At 38.1% G+C, this 18,929-nt stretch overlaps 1 protein-coding gene across 1 annotated transcript in view; it reads left to right on the top strand.

Annotated features, from left to right (window-relative positions):
* The window catches only part of SPEF2 (sperm flagellar 2), a 190,303-nt gene that overhangs the window by 147,933 nt on the left and 23,441 nt on the right, over positions 1-18,929 (top strand). Inside the window, exons 27-30 of the mRNA XM_011944343.1 lie at positions 269-416; positions 2,552-2,680; positions 4,940-5,078; positions 7,791-8,020. Of these exons, the coding sequence (XP_011799733.1) occupies positions 269-416; positions 2,552-2,680; positions 4,940-5,078; positions 7,791-8,020 (646 nt within the window). The remainder of the gene's footprint in view (positions 1-268; positions 417-2,551; positions 2,681-4,939; positions 5,079-7,790; positions 8,021-18,929) is intronic.

Below are 18,929 nucleotides of genomic sequence, written 5' to 3' on the forward strand. Positions count from 1 at the left end.
GCAGTGAGGAAACATAAGGATGATTTGCAGGTGGGGCTTGAGAAAGTGAGCAGCCTCCACACAGATGGTGGCAGGGAAGCCGCATCTTGGGACAGGGCCAGGTTTCCATTTAAGTAAAACATGGTGGGGTGTGTTTTGTAAATTTCAAGTACATGGGCACAATTGTTTACAGTGGATTAAGGTTTCAACAGAATTTATGACTACATCCAAATGGTTACCCTATTTTATAAATGCTACATTAACTGAAATATTGCTGTTACGCAACCAGGTGGCTGCTGAAATTCATCAGAGGCTCATGGAAGAAGAAAAAGAAAACCAGCCAGCAGACCCCAAAGAAAAATCTCCTCAGATGGGTGCAAATAAAAAAGTCAAAAAGGAGCCACCCAAGAAAAAACAGGAAGACAAAAAACCCAAAGGTATTTATCCTTTTAGCACTCAGAACTCTGGATGCCTAAACCTCTCCTTGGTAGAAAACAAGCATTTAACTAGACACGTTATTAGCCTCTAAGCCACTAAAATACTACTCATTAGGTTTAAACTAGAGACCCAGGCTTCTATGATTTGTGATGTTAGTGGCAAATCATATTGCATACCAAGCCCACCTAACTTGTTTAACCGAATAGCCAGATGTACCAAGGATAAAATAAACCTCAAAGACAGTTTCAAAATGTTAAAAGAACTTCCAGGGTGGTACTATGTCATCTGAAAAGTCTGTGCAGAAAGGCTAACACTGCAGTAACAAAGAGAAGTTTAAAAGCTATATTTTTAAAAGCTATGTGTATGTTTCAGGGGCAAGTCCTTTCCTCCTGGAGGCCTCCTGCCTAAATCCCTGCCTCAGTAGCATGAGGAAAAACAAAGAGTTGAGAAAATACATCTTGAAAGAGATCCCTAATTAACCTTAGGAGTGAATAGCTTTGGCATCACCATTACCCTCCCACTCTGAAGTGGAATCCTGGGAAGCAAATGAACAGAACTCACTCCACTCATAGATTGACCATGATATGTTTATTATACACCTGCTATGTGAAATGCTCTAGATGGATGCCAAGAACACAATAGTAAATTAAAAATAAAACCAAAAATCACAACCACAGTCCCTGCCCTAACCCAGCTGTAGTCTTGCAGTAAAGACATGTGACTACTGTTCTTTGATAGGGAAGGTACAGGTACCTTAAGAACAAGGTCTCCCCACTCCGTCCTAGGGTGTATAAGACGCTTCTTAGATGGAGAACATTCAAGCAGCCAGGAATGGGAGTTAAAGGAAAGCACTGAGGATGGAGGAAGGAGTGGGTCAGCGGCACTTGAAGGAAAGGGAAGAGTATTACCTTGACAAAGAACACACCGCTTAAGTCCATCTCAAGTGGCAGGAATAAGGGAAGTGCTTCTGTTGACTTTAATGGAATAACTGTTGGGGTCTGATCCCTTAATTTTACAGATGATAAAACAGAAATCCAGAGAGATTAATCTCTCCTTCATCTGTAACTTACATATGCATCTATTATTGCAACATATTACAATTTCTTTGTTTACAGTATGTCTTCTTTACAAGATTTGAATTCTTTGAGGTCAGACCCTCAAAGAAAGATTAGTTGAACTGAAAATAGAGCTGTGTAAATGAACCCTGCAACTAGAATCATATTGCTATAGCCCATGGGTAAATCCTTTGATAAGTACTGACAAATTTATATTTTCTAATTATCTTATATAATCACTGATGTACTTATAGTTAAGTTCTAATTAAAATATAATTAAATTAGCCAGGAGCAGTGCCTCACACCTGTAATCCTGCACTTTGGAAGGCCAAGGCAGGCGGATTGCTTGAGCCCAGGAGTTTGAGACCAGCCTGAACAACATGACAAAACTCTGTCTTTACAAAAAAATACAATAAAATAGCTGGGTGTGGTGGCACACGTCTGTAGTCCCAGCTACTAGGGAGGCTGAGGTGGAAAGATTGCCTGAGCTTGGGAGGTCGAGGCTGCAGTGAACCATGAGCATGCCACTGCACTCCAGCCTGGGTGATAGAGCAAGACTGTTTCAAAAGATAATAGTGATATTTAAATAGATTCTAGATTCTTGACCATCACCCGCATTTCACCCACATCTTCTTGAGGTTATTCTCGTATCTTCTTTTTTTGGTGAAGATCTAGGAAACACTTTGCTAACGGAAGTTATCCCTTATGGAGTGGTAATTCTGCATGTGTCTAATGGGGTCAGCACTATGTTGGGATTTGCTAATTTCTGTCCCCAAACTCTGGATTTCACTATGTTTGGAAACTGTAACCATCTCTGCACTTGCTACATACCTTATTTTTTAATTATACTACACAAATAGGGTGGTTTTATATGAGTCCAGCCCAGAACCATACAGAGAATTCTCAAGGAAAAATTCAGTATTTCATCACACACACTGGGAGGACCAAGATTTCATTGTTTCCAAATCACTAGAGGTTTATAGCTTAACAAATTTTGCTTTGTGCTCATTCTGTGCAAATACTATGTGCATACCTTTGTATTTTGTTAGTTTACTCAGCATGTTTCATTGCCCTTTCAGGTAAATCACCACCTATGGCAGAAGCAACTCCTGTCATGGTAACAACAGAGGAGATTGCTGAAATTGAAAGGAAAAATGAGCTGCAGCTCAAAATAAAAGAAGAACACCTTGCTGCCTTGCAATTTGAAGGTAGCAATTGAAACGACTAAGATGATGCTGTTCAGTAGAAAGGAGACCAGTAGCCAAACAGCCCACAACTGACTCATCAACTGCCTCAGACCATGTCTATGTGAACATACAGCAAAGAGATTGAAAAGTACAATATTCAGTTGACTGATTTTGTTTGACCACACAAGGACTAGATTTGAGTGTTACGTGAGTCAGATGTTTTGACATCACCTAATCAGTCTTAACTGATGGCAGTATCTCAAAAAGAATCAAGAAGAATTTGGGAATGCGTTGGAAAAAGCAATAGCAGTAATTAAGATCTCATAAAACAGAAACAAAAGAAAATGTTGAAAGTTGGTATGATTTTATAGGTTTAGGTAGGGACTACCTAAAGTAAGTGGTTTTATATTACAGTAAGAAGAATTTAGGTCCCTCATTAGGAAAATAAATTCTAACTGAAGGCTAACAGGCCCTGAAAGTGAGTTCTTGGGAACAAAGGCCATAGAAGAGCCAGTCATATATCAATTATGTTCAGGGGTGTTCTTCTCTATAAGAGCAATGACTCCACAAAACATTTTCCTTATGGCTGTCCTAATTGTCTTGTAATGCAATTCTAAATGAAATCTGAAAAGATCAGGAAACTGAGCAAACCTATCCTAAGGGGAAAAAACATGGTCAATATACAAGATGACAAAACCACAAAAATGTGGCATGGGGTATGCCGAGAGACCTATAACTACTCAGTGACTATTAACTACTAAGGATGCTTTTCATCCCTTGTTTCTCTCGTTTTCTCTCCCCTGTCTTCCCTGTCTTGCAACCACCCACTTCTATAACTCCAACAATAAAATCTGAAGTCAGTTGAACACAGGGAGACTGTGGCATCAGGTGAGTCCAGGACAGATGCATCTCCCCTATTGCCTGCCCTGCATCTGATTTCAGTGGTGTTTTCAGTATACTTCATCTTTCAGTTCATTCCGTACATGATCCTTAGTGTAGCAAAATTCATTTATTCATATAACAAATGATTATTGACTTTCCAGTCTGTACCAAGCCCTGTGATAGTTGCTGGAGACACATACTTGTATGTATGAACATAAACAAAAAATAAAACTCAGTCTCAAGGAAGAGAAATGCAATCACTGTTGCATGTTGACCTGTTGACAGCTGGGCCTGTAGTCACAGCTCCTGAAGAGATTGAAGTGAAGGATCGATTGTGTTTGAATCCAGCCTGGGCAACATAGTGAGATCCTGTCTCAAAAAAAAAAAAAAAAGAAAGAAATGTGATATTGGTGGTGGGCATATGGGGCAAAGGGGACATGAGGGGAGTTCCTGACTTACCCGAGGAACTAATTCTTGAGCTGAATTGGAAGACTATGGAGAAGTTTTTCCAGGGGAAAAACTGGCTTGAGAATGAAGAGAAGTATTGCATGCCATGGCGGAGAGAGGGCTAAGAGGCATATCGGCTTGTGAGTAGCTTAGGAGCATGAGGCATGTTCTGGGAAGGAGCGACTTGGGAGATGGAGAGGCTAGACCATGGAGGGTTATTTAGGCCCCACCAAGAATGTTCGATTCTTCCCTGGTGGCAACTGGGAGCTAGTGAAAAATTATGAGCAGAAAAGTGATTATGATCACATCTGCAGGTAAGACAAATTACTCTGGATAGTGTGGAGGTGGATTTGGATTTGAGGTGGGGGAAGAAATTTAGAAAAAGTAGGATTGAGGCTATTGCAACAGTTTAAGTGAGAGATAATCAGCACCCAAACTAGGCAGTGACAATGGAAAAAGCCAAAAAGAGAAACTGGAAAAATTTTGGAGATAAAATCCACCAAACAAATTATGTGCTAGGATCATTAATGGGCCTGGGAGCACATGGAATTTGCCCTGCTTTTAGTGGTGCTGAGAAATACAATGGCAATGCCACTCCAGGTTCTAAAGTAGGGAGATAAGCAAGAGACTTTGTCCCCCACTCCCTTTTCAAAATTCAGAAATTACCTATGTGTGTTCTCACATTTCGTTTGTCAAAGAGTAGATTGCTATAAAGTGCAATAGATAAAAAGTTCAATTATAGTTTTGGTTCAGATAATTTCTCAAATGACTCTACCACATACTACATTTTACTTCTCAGTGAGATGGATATTATCTTACCTATTCTGGTATATTAAATGTGCACCTCAAGCTTCAAAAATTGAAGCACAAGTGGTTTCAAAGTGAATCTGTTCATTAGTAAATGAGTGCACTGCAATATGTTAAAACATTCTTATTTCTCTTTGCAAATAGAAATAGCCACACAGTTTCGACTTGAACTGATAAAGACAAAAGCATTGGCTCTTCTTGAAGATTTAGTAACAAAGGTGGTTGATGTATATAAACTCATGGAAAAATGGCTTGGTGAGAGATATTTGAATGAAATGGCCAGGTAAAGTACTACATGACTTTCTGAAAATATGTTTTGTGTATTCTAAGTACCAAAATTGATGAAGATTTTAAAGGTATTTACAAATTTAAATTACAATTACAAATATAAATTTTGACCTTTTAGGAAATCACGTGTATAAACAGACAACATGAGCTTTACTATTATGTTTGTATTAACTCTTTTCTAACAGTAAATCATGCATCAAAGGGTTCTATTGCTATATTTAACTTTGCACAATATTTATAAGTTTAGCTGTCATACTGATCAATACGAACCTTATTTTACAAGGTAAGATTATAGTTAATTTACATATAGTTTTCAGAAGTAAAATAATGCTCCATACTTTTCTAATGGTAGATTTATTATTAGTCAGAGCCAATTAAGGGGAGATTAAAAGGTCATTCACTGGAATGTTTTACCAACTAGACTTACTCTCTTTTAAGACCAACCCCAAGTTTTACTTTTCTGTTGAGTTCCAAAGACTTCCCAGACTTCCATTGCTACTGAGAGGCAATGACTCCCATCCTGTTAGTTCACCCCTAAAAGGTACAAAAAGGCAGCTCAGCAGAATGAGTCATGATTGTCCAGACCAGGAGCTCCATCTTGTCCACAAATTAGAAGCATGATTGACGGCTCTGGGGCTCATTGGCTTCATCTATACAAGCAAACACTCCAGCCAGCTATTTCAGAAGTTTACACTAGATCTAGATTCCAAGATGCACTACAGTTTACAATAAACATTTACTGAAAACTTGTAAGTTGCGACACAAAGAGTATTCAAAAGGCAAGTAAGTATTCTTAGAAGCAACAATTGTCATGTAAAAAGCAGCTGTTATGGTTTGTTTTCTCTGGTCCTTGTCTCATAGTGAAGTTCTTCTGTAAAGTCTTCAGCCTAGTTGTTTAGAACTGCTGCTCCATAGTAAAACAAACAAACAAACGTTAAACAGAATAAAAAATGCAAACACAAGCATAAGTAAGCTTACTGCAGTAATACTTAAAATCATTTTGCTACTGGATAACCAAGTCAGTTACTCATCAGCATCACACAGCAGTAATATTCAGTTCTGTTCTCTGCCTACTATTTTCAAATGAAAGTGTATCGTCTTCATTTTTGGGATCCATGACTCCCATCCATGTGGCCGTCCAGTGTAAATGCATATTAGTTTTAGCAAATGTACTCATATTTCTCAGATTTATATTGTATATGTCTTTGTGAATATACATATGCTGTCATGAACTGTGACCCAAGAAGTTAAAACCTAGAAATGTGATACAAATGAATAAAAAAATAGTTGGCAGATCCCTTTGACCTTCAAATCCTGTTTTCATTTTCCGGGCACTTTTTTCCTTCCATTGTTAAGACTACTCCTAGTAACCTTCCACTAGGTGGCGCGCATCTGTTTTAGTATCCTGATTCCCAATAAAGGTACTATTATTCTATTAGTCTTGTTTTACAGAGTATCCTACAGGGTTATGGTTGCGTCTCAATCCACATTTGGAGTCCCTGCTCACTCACATAAACTCAGCAGCTATCCAGCGACCTTCTCCTCTGTCCCCGAGCACGCAACCACCCTGAAGCATAAACTAATTGACTAACCCGTATTACATGGGCACTCACAAAGACAACGTTCTGGAGTTGAATTCGAGTATCTTTTGAAAGATAGCAACTAATACTACTTTTTAAATTTTCAGTTGTATGTTCAGTATATGGTATATTTGGTGCTTATGAATTATATAAAATCAGATTAAATATGCATTTTTCTGTGATGCTCACTTTCATTGTAATATATAAACAAGATCCTGTCTTCCGTACAGTTATAATGCACTTATTCATGTATGAAACCTCTCTAGCCTTTAAAACGACTTTTAAAAGATCATTAACTATACTCCCAGTACAGTTTAAATCCTTGCCATATGTGAGTTCACATTAGTAGCCATAAGATAGGGAGTGTTGTGTGGTTGATTCCATTGCAAAGACAAGGAAATTCAGAGAGCTTAGGTTACTTGCCCCAGGATCTGTGGCTAGAGAATGTCCTAGGATGAGAACTCAGATTCCAGTACTCTTTCTACCGCATCATAGTGGTTCCCAACTGTTGCTCCTTTACCATGTGATCTAGCTAGGAATTGTTATTCTTCATGAAGACAGCAAAGCAATTTCAATGGATTATATGTAACAGAGACTATTCTGATATCTTTGTTTTAGATAACATCAAACTTCTTGACAGAAATAGAGAAAAGCCACTCTTCTAGAAATACATTATCAAACTTGATTCACTTCATAATTCATCCTGATTCCAAATAAATGTATTATTCTAATAGTCATGTTTTACAGAGTATTGTGCCATATAACCTTATTCTGGTTCATACTTAGAATGAAATGTAACCCTTGATAGAATCTTGCTTACATAGTAAAATATATTCTAATACTAATAAAAACTATATTTAATAGATTCTCTTTAAGTTCAGTTTTGTGTAAAATGTGTAACTATTAGCTATTTAATAAGCATGCATTTTCTATTTAATCTGCATTTATTTATACCCTGCCTTTTTACAAAATAGATTTGGGGACAAATTGAAATTTATAAGCGTGCAGATAGAGTTCTCTAACAGCTATATAATGTGTTCACTTTTGTGTGTATATCTTATAAGCAAACTTTATTAATCTAATAGTATCTTTCATGGGGTTAACGCTACCCATTTTACCACTTTCAGTGTAGAAAAATTAACTGACGTAGCTCGCTATCACATTGAAACATCTACAAAAATTCAGAATGAACTTTATTTAAACCAAGAAGACTTCTTCATTAATGGCAACATAAAAGTCTTTCCAGATCCTCCCCCACCGATACGTCCTCCACCTGTAGAAAAGGAAGAAGATGGCACTCTGACCATTGAACAGCTTGACAATCTTCGGGATCAGTTCTTAGATATGGCACCTAAAGGTAGGAAAAATAATTATTGTGAAAAGAGCACAAAAAAAGGTTAAGATTAACCAGGACAGCAATCACTTGCCAACAAGTAAAATCAGCTCTATGGGATCGTGTAGCACTAAAACATGCCCTTGCTTTGTTCTAGTTTATTAAATATTTCTTTCATACAACACAGACCCTAATTAAACAAGCAGGACCCACTGTGAATAATGCTTGAGCAGTGTGGTGATCCTCATTCCTGGTAATTCCCCTCTCCTGCCCCTTGCTGACGGGTTTGTATATTTGAGTATTACTGCACTTGACAGCTTACAGAAAGACTTTGTGCATACTTCTAGTTTAAATTTTGTATTGAGATTATGAGTTTGTGTCTCTCTGAGGGGAGACCAGGGAATAGAAGATTTCCTTTTTATGTTGGCCTTTTCCCTCAGTGCTTGTAGACCATAAGCAGAATCAAATAAGCTGTTAGAAAATGTTGGCTTAATTAATTAGTCTGTTCATATGTATGTGTAAATGTTTTCTGCACACAACAATTTTAGCTCTTTCACATTTTATCAGCATGGACCTACAGCATCTGCACAGGATTTTTTTATTCAGGCTTTTCCTACTTCCAGATACTCTTCAATGAGTTCTGTCAATTGATAGCACAAGTAATTCAGACAGATCACATAGGATTATCATCTCCACTTTAAAGGTCTAGATACTGACTCACAGAAGAGTTGAGCAGATTTTTTGCCTATGGTCATATGTCATTCAGAACTCTGCAGATCCAAAGTTCTTGCCCCTTCTCACTGAACTAAGTTGCCTCTCATAAGCAGATTTCTTTTATCTTTCAACAAATCCTACTTACTGGGAAATGATTACTTTTGCCTGTAGCATAGTCAACTGACTTTAGTATTAATACAATGTTGCTTTTACAAAAAAAGTCCAGTATTTCTAGAAATTCACATCATATATCATTAGTAAAAAGAGCATTACTCTAAGTCTGAAAGCTTCCTTGCCAAGCCCAGTGGGTGAAATTGGTGTATATGTGTGTGCCTGGGTGAGCCTTGTGCTTTGATATGTCAGCTCATCAAATCAGCTAGAGCAGGCTTTACAGCTCCAAGGTATAAAAGCTAACACTTCAGCTGTGGAGGGACAGAGGTGCTGTTTGGCAGCATTGGGGCACAAACGACACATGACCATCAGCAGGTACAAAAAATCTCGACTTTACAAATCAGCCCATGAAATCCCTTCAGTCCTTTGGTCAGGCAGAGTGCACCCTCTTCTCCATGGTACGAGTTTCACAATGCCCCGTTATTATGTACTTCCCTCTTCAGAGTTGCTTTTTCTCTTCATTTTATCCAGGCCGTTATTTTACACATAAAATAAAAAGATACGTGTAAATGGATTCTAATCATGACATGTGGTTTGCTTTAATCCTACATTCTGGTGCCTGGGAGGAAATCACTCAATTAATAGGTAAAAACTAAAGGCATCTGGGGACACTTGAATAGGTAGAAGTGGATTTTGAAAATTATCATCCACTTATAATATCTTTCAGAAGGGACCCTAGTATCCATGATGCTAATTGTAATACTTTCTTGGATCCAACCTCAAATCCATAGCTCATATTTCAACTAAAATTTTAAAAATAAATTTAAAAAAAAAGCAGCTATAACTTGACATGTGTCTCAGAAGATTAACTCTAGAAACGCTTGGGACACAAAGATGTCAAGATGTTTTCAGACTATGGGAGAAATAAGAAGGGAGGGAGAGGAAGTATAGGAAAGGAGGGACGGAGAAATGGAAAGAGTTTTTTTTTTTAAATTTTAATTTTTTAAAAAGCAATGTAAAAGGAAACCACTTGCCCTAGGAGCTGAGAGGTTAATTTGAAGAGGCAAGCAAAGAAGGAAATATCAACAACTATTTGAGTTCTTTCTGGGACACAATATGAATGTTATTAAAGTGCTCAAGAATGCAAAGCATCAGTGTCCCCTGAAATTGGCCAGGGAAAAGTTTGTGGAGCAAAACTTCAGAGGGGAAATTGAAGGGGGTAAAGAGATTTTGTGGCAAGGCTAGAGAGAATGTTTACAGTTAGGGAAACAGCTGCTGGAAACCCTGAAGACAAGAAGCATGAGGATAGGAGCATGATGTTTGGGAAAGGGTTAGGAGACTGCTCTGCTTTTCTTTCTCCAACTGCATGAACTTCAGGCAAATGGAAGAGGAGACTTTCTCTGTCGAACCACCTCCACCCATCCAAGCTGGAGAGTTAACTCATATGCAAGAATAACAGTTGTAATTAACACAGAATTTACAAGACTATACAATACTGTAGGATTTGGGGATTGTGATAATTCAAAGTGAGTTATGTATGGTCTATGGGCAAACAGTTTAGACTCTTTTCTCTATTAGCTCAATTGTACCATTTGAAAAAATATGTATTGCATGTATTGCTTTTTAGGTGTATCTAAAATAATTAATAAGTGTTGGGAATTTGATTGACAGGAGTAATGTTCATTGTTATTATTCTTGCTATTCTTATAGAGGGCAGGGAAAAGTATTATTCCACTTTCTGCATCCCAGAGTCACAGAATTGGAGGTTCTCTACTGATATCCTTGAAATCAGGCTCCAAACATTGACAATGGCCATGCCTCAGAAAACCCGTTAACTGCTGCTCACCCCTTTTCCCTGTCTCTTCTGGCCCCACAAAATATACTCTGACTTTTTTGTTTTTCTACCCCGTTTGGCAATTGTTCACTTAAGAAACATGATACACACCCATCCGTCTTTTAAATGAAGGCTTTTGTTGTATTTCTTCCAAGAAATGGAAAACAATCCTTTATGATACCTTCCATTGTATTTACCCTAGAATTCTACAATTTCAAAAGACAATCTTAGTGAATGATAACAGGTTTGAGAGTGTGGAGGAGCTGACTGAACATGGTGTGTTTCAAATGTGTGATCCTGCAGAACTTCCTGCTCAAACTTGCTATTCTTTCTATGCCAAGAAATATAAACATTTTCCTATATTATTTCATATATGCCCATGCAACATATAATATCTAAGATGTGACTTTCAAGTTCACTAAAATATGTTAACACAGATGGATTTTTTTTGTGGGGGAAGCATACATATTTGCATATAATAGCCATTATGTTACTCTGCCCATGGTAAGATTTTTTAGCAGATTTATAAGGAGCACTGATGTTACTAAATTACACTCTGCAAGTTTTAATCATGCCACACAAATACAATTATTGGATTATTATTTAATCTTCGATTAAAACAATGACTGAATGTGTTAAATACTTGTGACTAGATGGTATCAGTATGTAAATGGAAAGAACTAAAGCTTCAGTGGTTTTCTGCTACATATTGGTTAATTCCTTCGAAAACAAAAGTCTTCATTAAAATAGCCCTTACTAAAGAAAACATAAAATTGAAAAGCATCATATATTGTAACATATTCAACACTCCTTTTCTGGTCAAATTCTGCCACTTAATGATGATTCTACCTCTCTTTTGGTAAAGGTAATGATTAGACCTAAAATAATATTTATTGATATGATTGACACAAATATACCAGAAAAATAATGACCTTATACATGATAATCAAATGAGATCATGCAAAATGCAATGAAACAGTTGATTGCACTTGCATTTTTCCTGCCACTTAGCAAAGATCCATACTTTAGAAGCATGAGAACAGTATGAGTAAAAGAAAGCTAATGAATCAGCAAACCATTCTTTCCATCGCCTATCCTAGGAATCATTCCTACGAGCATACTCCTGGCAGAGTTAGATCTACTGAATATTTTCTGAATTATAACAATAGCCAATTTGACCTGGTCACTATGTGTCAGACCCTTTGCTAACATTTTCATATGTTAATTCACTTATTATCCACCTCAGTCTATGATGGGATGTCTAGAGCCAAGTGGTTCTTTCTCAAGTTCACCTCTTGTCAAATGACTGTCATATGATCTTGGACAAGTTATTACATTTCTCTCTGTGTCAGTTACCGCATCTGTAAAATAAGAATAATAATGATACTTATTCCATGTATTGAAATCAGGTTGTTATGAGGATTAAAGTAATTAATATATGTAAAGTGCTTAGAAAGAGCATAACACATAGAATGTGCAATTTAAGTGTAATCATATAAGCCATTGTGACTTGATTATATAATTATAGTAATGTCGTATTAGTGTATAATATATAATATTATACAATATTGATACAAAGTAGTCTATTATCCAAAATGTTAGCTTGGTGTCTTGAAGATAGAAATACCCTAGTAGGCATTTGCAATATTACCCCTGAGTGCTTCCAAAAAAAATGTACACTACCTAGTAGAATTAAATCATAAAGTAATGTGGCTTCCTAGGGAGTACAAGCATTCCAAACAAAAACACTAATTTTGTGTACGCCAGTAAGTTCTGGGTAGGTACATCTTGTCTCCAGACATCAAATGCCAAGTACATAAGGAAGACAACCTTTTTCTGATGGAATCAATTTGGATTCTGTTGAAACTAGAATACTTTAGCAATGTTCCTCTGTCCACACTTAAGCCACAGAACCCTTTTTCCTTGTAAGCCCATCGGTACTCTATGAAATGCCTGCAGATATTTGGTTCATAGCTACTTTTCTTCTACTGAGAAGCTACCTGAAGAGAACATAGTTTAGCAAATTCTACACCCTCTCTTTTTCTTCAAAAGAGGCAGCATTTATTTGTATAAGGCCTGTAACATTGCTCTAAGAAGCTGGCAAGGACGCCTTTTTTGAATCCCTTTTGGAGACCAATAGATTTTTTTTTTTTTTTTTTTTGAGATGGAGTCTGGCTCTGTCGCCTAGGCTGGAGTGGTGCGATCTCGGCTCACTGCAAGCTCCGCCTCCCGGGTTCACGCCATTCTTCTACCTCAGCCTCCCGAGTAGCTGGGATTACAGGCACGTGCCGCCATGCCTGGCTAATTTTTTTGTATTTTTAGTAGACACGAGGTTTCACCATGTTAGCCAGAATGGTCTCGATCTCCTGACCTCGTGATCCGCCTGCCTTGGCCTCCCAAAGTACTGGGATTACAGGCGTGAGCCACCGTGCCCGGCAGAGACCGATGGATTTAATGACTTGTCTCAGAGACAGAGGGTGCACATTCAGAACTCTAGGCTGTCGTGGTTAAGCTAGATCATTCAGCAGCATGGTTTTCACAGGAGTTCAAAAGCAGAAGTAGCTATTACTGCCTATGTGAGTCAGCAGGAGGATTAGCTCAGAGGCTTTCGAAACTGAACTTTCCAGGAAGTTCAGGAAGAAAAGCAGGGGAAGGGTATTCCAGGCAAAGGGGAAAATCGAGCAGCTGTAGAGATTTTGAGATTGCATGACATATTGAGGGAACTGTGAAGAAACAAGAGGCAGGAGATGGGACCACAGAGAGCTTGTGGTCAGGTTGTGAAGTCTCAAGTGGCTTGCAAATGACATGTAGGAAAGGATTTTCAAAGGCATTTAGAGCCAACCGTCGTGGAGAATGGATTGGAGCAGGGAAGAGGTTATGTGTGAGAGAGTGGCAGGCACTGTCAGTCTCTCTGCAAAGCCTTAAAGAACCCAGAGGCAGGAATAAGGGCACCGGAGTGATTGGTTGCCTGAAAGGAGTAACTGGAAAGTTCTATGGATTTTTCCAGTCTTGGTGCCTCTGAGAAAATTATTAACATACAATATTATGTATTTGCAGGTAAGTATTTTGATCTGAAAATTGTCTAAGTTAGTCTGACATTTACCCAAATCAAGAAATACCGAAAGATTTCTTAGAGAAGGGAATGATATAGAAGAATAGGTGTTATTGACAGAATTATCACAGCAAATGGCAAAATATGGGGATTACAGCAAAGAGGACTATGGCCCCCATCTGCCTTTGCTTCTTTCAATGGGCGAACTCTTTCCACTAGGTCAGATTCGTATCGCAGAAATACAGTAGTGAATCTAGAAGGCTTTAGACCTATTAAAACTGTTTATGGGTAGAGTTTCAAATGTGTCTTCAGAATGAAACACACAGGTATTTTGAAGCCAGACAACTTACGTTAGACAAATGAAAGTATATACTCAGAATTCAAGGTAATATCTTTTGGAAAATCTGTCCATAGAACTAAAATTCTGTTTTGAAACTAGCACAATCAGTATTATAAATTAAATTTTATTTTTTAAATTTAAATTCAACTTTTAAATTTACTTTTAAATTTAAATTTATATATATATACATATATATATACACACACACACATATATATATATATTTAGACAAGGTTTCACTCTGTAGCTCAGGGTAGAGTGCAGTGGCACAATCATGGCTCACTGCAGCCTCAACACAACCCCTCCACCTCAGCCTTCCAAGTAACTGGGTCTACAGGTGCCACCATGCCCAACTAATTTGTTTTTTTAATTTTCTTCTCTTTTCTTTTTTTTGTAGAAATGAGGTTTCACTGTGTTGCCTGTGCTGTCTTGAGCCCCTGGGCTTGTGATCCTCCCACCTCAGCCTCCCAAAGTGCTGGGAGTACAGCCATGAGCTACCATGCTCCCTCAATATGTCATGCAATCGCAGAATCTCCACAGCTGCTCCATTTTCCCCTTTGCCTGGAATACCCTTGCCCTGTTTTTCTTCCTGGAAAGTTCAGTTTCAAAAGCCTCTGGGCTAACCCTCATGCTGACTCACATAGGCAGCAATAGCTACTTCTGCCTTTGAACTCCTGTAAAAACCATGCTGCTAAATGATCTAGCTTAACCACGACAGCCTAGAGTTCTGAATGTGTACCCTCTGTCTCTGAGACAGAGACAAAAAGAGACGTCAACAATAAGATACTTTATTTTTTCATTTCTTTATTCATTTATTCACCAGCATTATGTGAGCAGCCCCCAGGCATAGTGCAACAGGCCTAATATGGAAGACTGACAAGTAGCCCAATGTTTGAGTAAGAAAATGAAGGCAGTAGCTGTCAACTACAAGGAGACTAATTTTAAATGAAATACAGTAACATTTAGAATTTGCAAAAACAGGGGTCTATTTTAATCACAGCTGCAAAAAGACTGATTAAAAAGCAAACGAGAGGCTGGGCGTAGTGGCTCATGCCTGTAATCCCAGCACTTTGGGAGGCTGAGGTGGGTGGATCACCTGAGGTCAGGAGTTCGAGACCAGCCTGACCAATGTGGTGAAACCTTGTCTCTACTAAAAATACAAACATTAGCCGGGCATGGTGGCAGGTGCCTGTATTCCCAGCTACTCGGGAGGCTGAGACAGGAGAATTGCTTGAACCCAGGAGGTGGAGGTTGTAGTGAGCCAAGATCGTGCCACTGGACTCCAGCCTGTGCGACATCACGAGTCTCCATCTCAAAAAAAAAAAAAAAAAATAGAAAGCAAAAGAAAAGATAGACCCAAATAAGATATGAAAGGCAGAGACAGATCAACTAATGTCAAGGTTTTCAATTAAAAGAGGTTGAGATAGGAAATCATGAAAAACAATTAGGAAAAAAGATTAATTTTCCTAAGCATCTACCAAGTGCTTAGCAGTCAGCCAGACTTACGGAGCACATTATTTAGTTCTAGTCAGAGAGGTCAAACCCTAGAACCATAAAGTATTGACCAAAAAAAAAATATATATATATATATATATGTCAACATGAAATATTTTAGTAAACACATTCAATTTTTTATTATATGATAAAACGGACAATATAATCTAATGATTAGTAGCATCAAAGAATGTGAAGAAGGGACACATATATGTGGTCTAGGCTCTTTGCCTCCAGGGAGAAACTGGTATTTGAGGACTTTGTTTTGCGTAGTTTTTAGTTTTTTATCCTTCTGTTCACATAAATATATGTCTGCTTGTCTGACAAATAATCAAATATGTGTCAAAAATTAGACCTTCAGGGGAAAGAAAAAGATGAGGCATGAAGCACAGCTCCTTTACAAAACCACCTGGCAAGGATTTCAAAGTTTCACACCCTTTTTTTGTAAATTAACAAGTTTGCTATGGCATTGCAACAGAAGGTAGGACTTAGGCAGGAGGGAAGGGATGTTCAAGGCAGATCTTGCAGACACACTACCATGCAAGCTCTATTATTCCTTTTTCTCAGCAAGGGAAGAAAATTTTAGCTAAAAGTCATGTCACTCTTATGCATGGAGAAATGGATTCTAAAGTGAAGAAGAGCATAGCACTCCTTTCTTCATACAAGACACGTGGAAGAGGGACGTGTACAAACGGGCTGTGGAGTGTCGGGCTACTGGTGAATCTCAGCTCCACCACTTACAAGCACTGCAACATTGGACAGTTTGATAAACCTCCCTGTGCCCCAGTTTTCTTATCTATAAAACGGTGATAATAATAGTCAGTGCATTTTCTGAACTGAATAATAGGGGTAATGCATTGTGAGGATTCTGTGATATAAACTAGTTAAGGCACTTACCAGAATGCCTGGTAAGTAATAAGCACTCAATAAAATTTTTCCAAAAATAGTGAGCAAATATGGGGGTCACAGATTAAGCAAAACTGAGGGTAGAAATTGTGATTACTTAAAATAACAACGTGGAGTTATTTTAAAGGCAGGAATCCTTCGGATGATGTGAATAGAGTCACAGAAAAGCAGAAAAGGCCACAGAAGCTTGACCATTACTTTCCAAAGAGAAGCCATCAATTTTTGAAAATTTGGCTTAAAAAATATTCATGGCTTATATATGATGAGCTATTAAATCTTATGTTCTGTGCCCTGTGTCGTAAGCATGGAGTGAAGTCAGGGGGAAGTCAAGTGAATTTCTTTTATGGTACTGACAACTTTAGGACTGAATTTCTCAATGCACATCAACTCAGCGAGGCTCATGCCAAGGCTTCATTAATGGAAGCAACAAGTAGCTCTCCAGTGAACAGAGCCACCACCAAACTAATGATGAGGACCATGAGCAAAGTAACCCTCGGGAGAGTAGAGAACTTATTCAGATCATGCCATGCTATTGCCAAGACCGGATGTACCCTCAAAGATTTTATTTGGATGTGCAAATTGGATGATATGAAAGGTGTTGATATTGGCCCAGTATTCAGAACTAAAAAATCAGCAAGAATGTTTACATACTTTATTGCTGAAGTAGAACGAAAAAATCTAAGAGAGAAACTAGAAAAAAGTAAATTTTTCTGTCATCAGTGATGGAATTACAGACAGTTTAATCAAAGAAGTCGAACTTGTTTATGTGCAGTTTGCACATGCAGGAAAAGTGCACTGTCAATTTGTTGGGGTACAGACAGTAGAAAGAAGTGATCCTCTGGCAATAAAAAATGCCACTGAGAAAACTCTAGAGATAAATCTTCAACTTAGACTGTCGAGCCAAGACTGGGTAAAGAAGCTGGTTGGTTTTGGAAGTGATGGTACCCATGGCATAGAGGGAGAGAACAATGAGGTGGCCCTGCTATTAAGAGAAATACAACCATGTGTACAGACTGTATATTGCTTTGCACATCACCTTGAACTATCTTACAAAGTGGTGTTCCAGAACATTCCTCTGTACAATGATGTCAAAGATCTCCTTCACAGCACTTATCACTTTTATCACAATTCTCCTCTTCATAAGAGTGCTCTGAGAACTGCTTTCAAAGGCCTTCACCTTCGACCTGTGATGCCTTCTCAAATAGGAGACAGGAAGTGACTTCATGGATTACAGGCAGCCCTCCAGAACTTTCTCAAGGGATATCCTGCAATTGTTCAGCAATTGCACTCAGTAAGTAATTTTGAAATGCCATATTATTTTACTTTTTCAGAATCACAGAAAATACTTTTCTTGAGATCCTTGGAATAATAATTTTGGGAAAGATAACCACCATGTTGTTCCCAACCTGTGTTACAGGCAGGCGAAGACAAAAGTGACACCAGTCAAAAGAAATCCAAAGAACTTCTGGAGTCCCTTCTCCAAGCTGACATTGTTAAATTTGCCCACTTCTTGATGTCATTAATGTCCTTAGCATTCTGTCTGGTGTCAGTAAGAATAGAAATTCCTCAACTGCTGACATATTTGCTACTTTAGAGTCAATGCTGGAAATGCTCCAAATGTATCAAACAAGGTGAGAGGTTGGGATGATCTGAGGTCTGTCAAACTAGACAGTTTGACTTGTGAAATTATCTGCCATATGTTTCTTCATTTAATTTGTTAGTTGTTATTTGGGTGATTTTTTTCTCCCCAGACTAGGCCCAAAAGAACGCATGATGGATTCAGTCACACACTTTCATGGTAACTACCTCCGAGGGAAAGAAAACATTTCTGCTGTGAGAAACATTGTTTTAACACATCAAGAGGCTTCAAGGCTGTTTCAGAGATGCCAGCCAAAATGTGGTGAGGGCTACCGTGATTCGAAGTTTTAAATTATGGCCCACAAAGATAAATCAAGGTAATCTATATGTGCTGACTTTGAACCTATTATTCTCTGATGGTCTGTGTGAGTTTCTTTTATATATGTGACCATTTTTGGTATCTTGATTATAGAATTTGGAGAAAAAGAGATATCCATCCTGACTGCACATTATGAACCAGTATTAGAAGCTGCCAATGTGAAACTTAGTGAAGTGGATGCTGAATGGAGCATGTTGAAATTAGAGATTTATGCCAGGTAAGCAAGAAAGCAAGCTGAGGAAAGTGGCTGATATTTATAAATGTTTGGATAAAACTTGGGAGTCTTAACCTTTTACATTTCTTCTCCTCCCTCCTAGATTTCCGAACATTCGAAAATTGACCTGGGATTTTGTGAATTCCATTTACTTACACAAGTATCCAAATATCCTGACACTGGTCGACCTAGTGTTGACCCTTCCTGCAAGTTCAGCTGAAGCAGAACGTGGCTTTAGTCAGATGAAATGGACCAAGTCACACATGCATGCAAAAATCAAGGCTGAAATTATGACGGATGTTCTAATTATT

The sequence above is a fragment of the Colobus angolensis genome, unplaced genomic scaffold, assembly GCF_000951035.1.
Source record: "Colobus angolensis palliatus isolate OR3802 unplaced genomic scaffold, Cang.pa_1.0 Scaffold230, whole genome shotgun sequence".
Lineage (NCBI taxonomy): Eukaryota > Metazoa > Chordata > Mammalia > Primates > Cercopithecidae > Colobus > Colobus angolensis.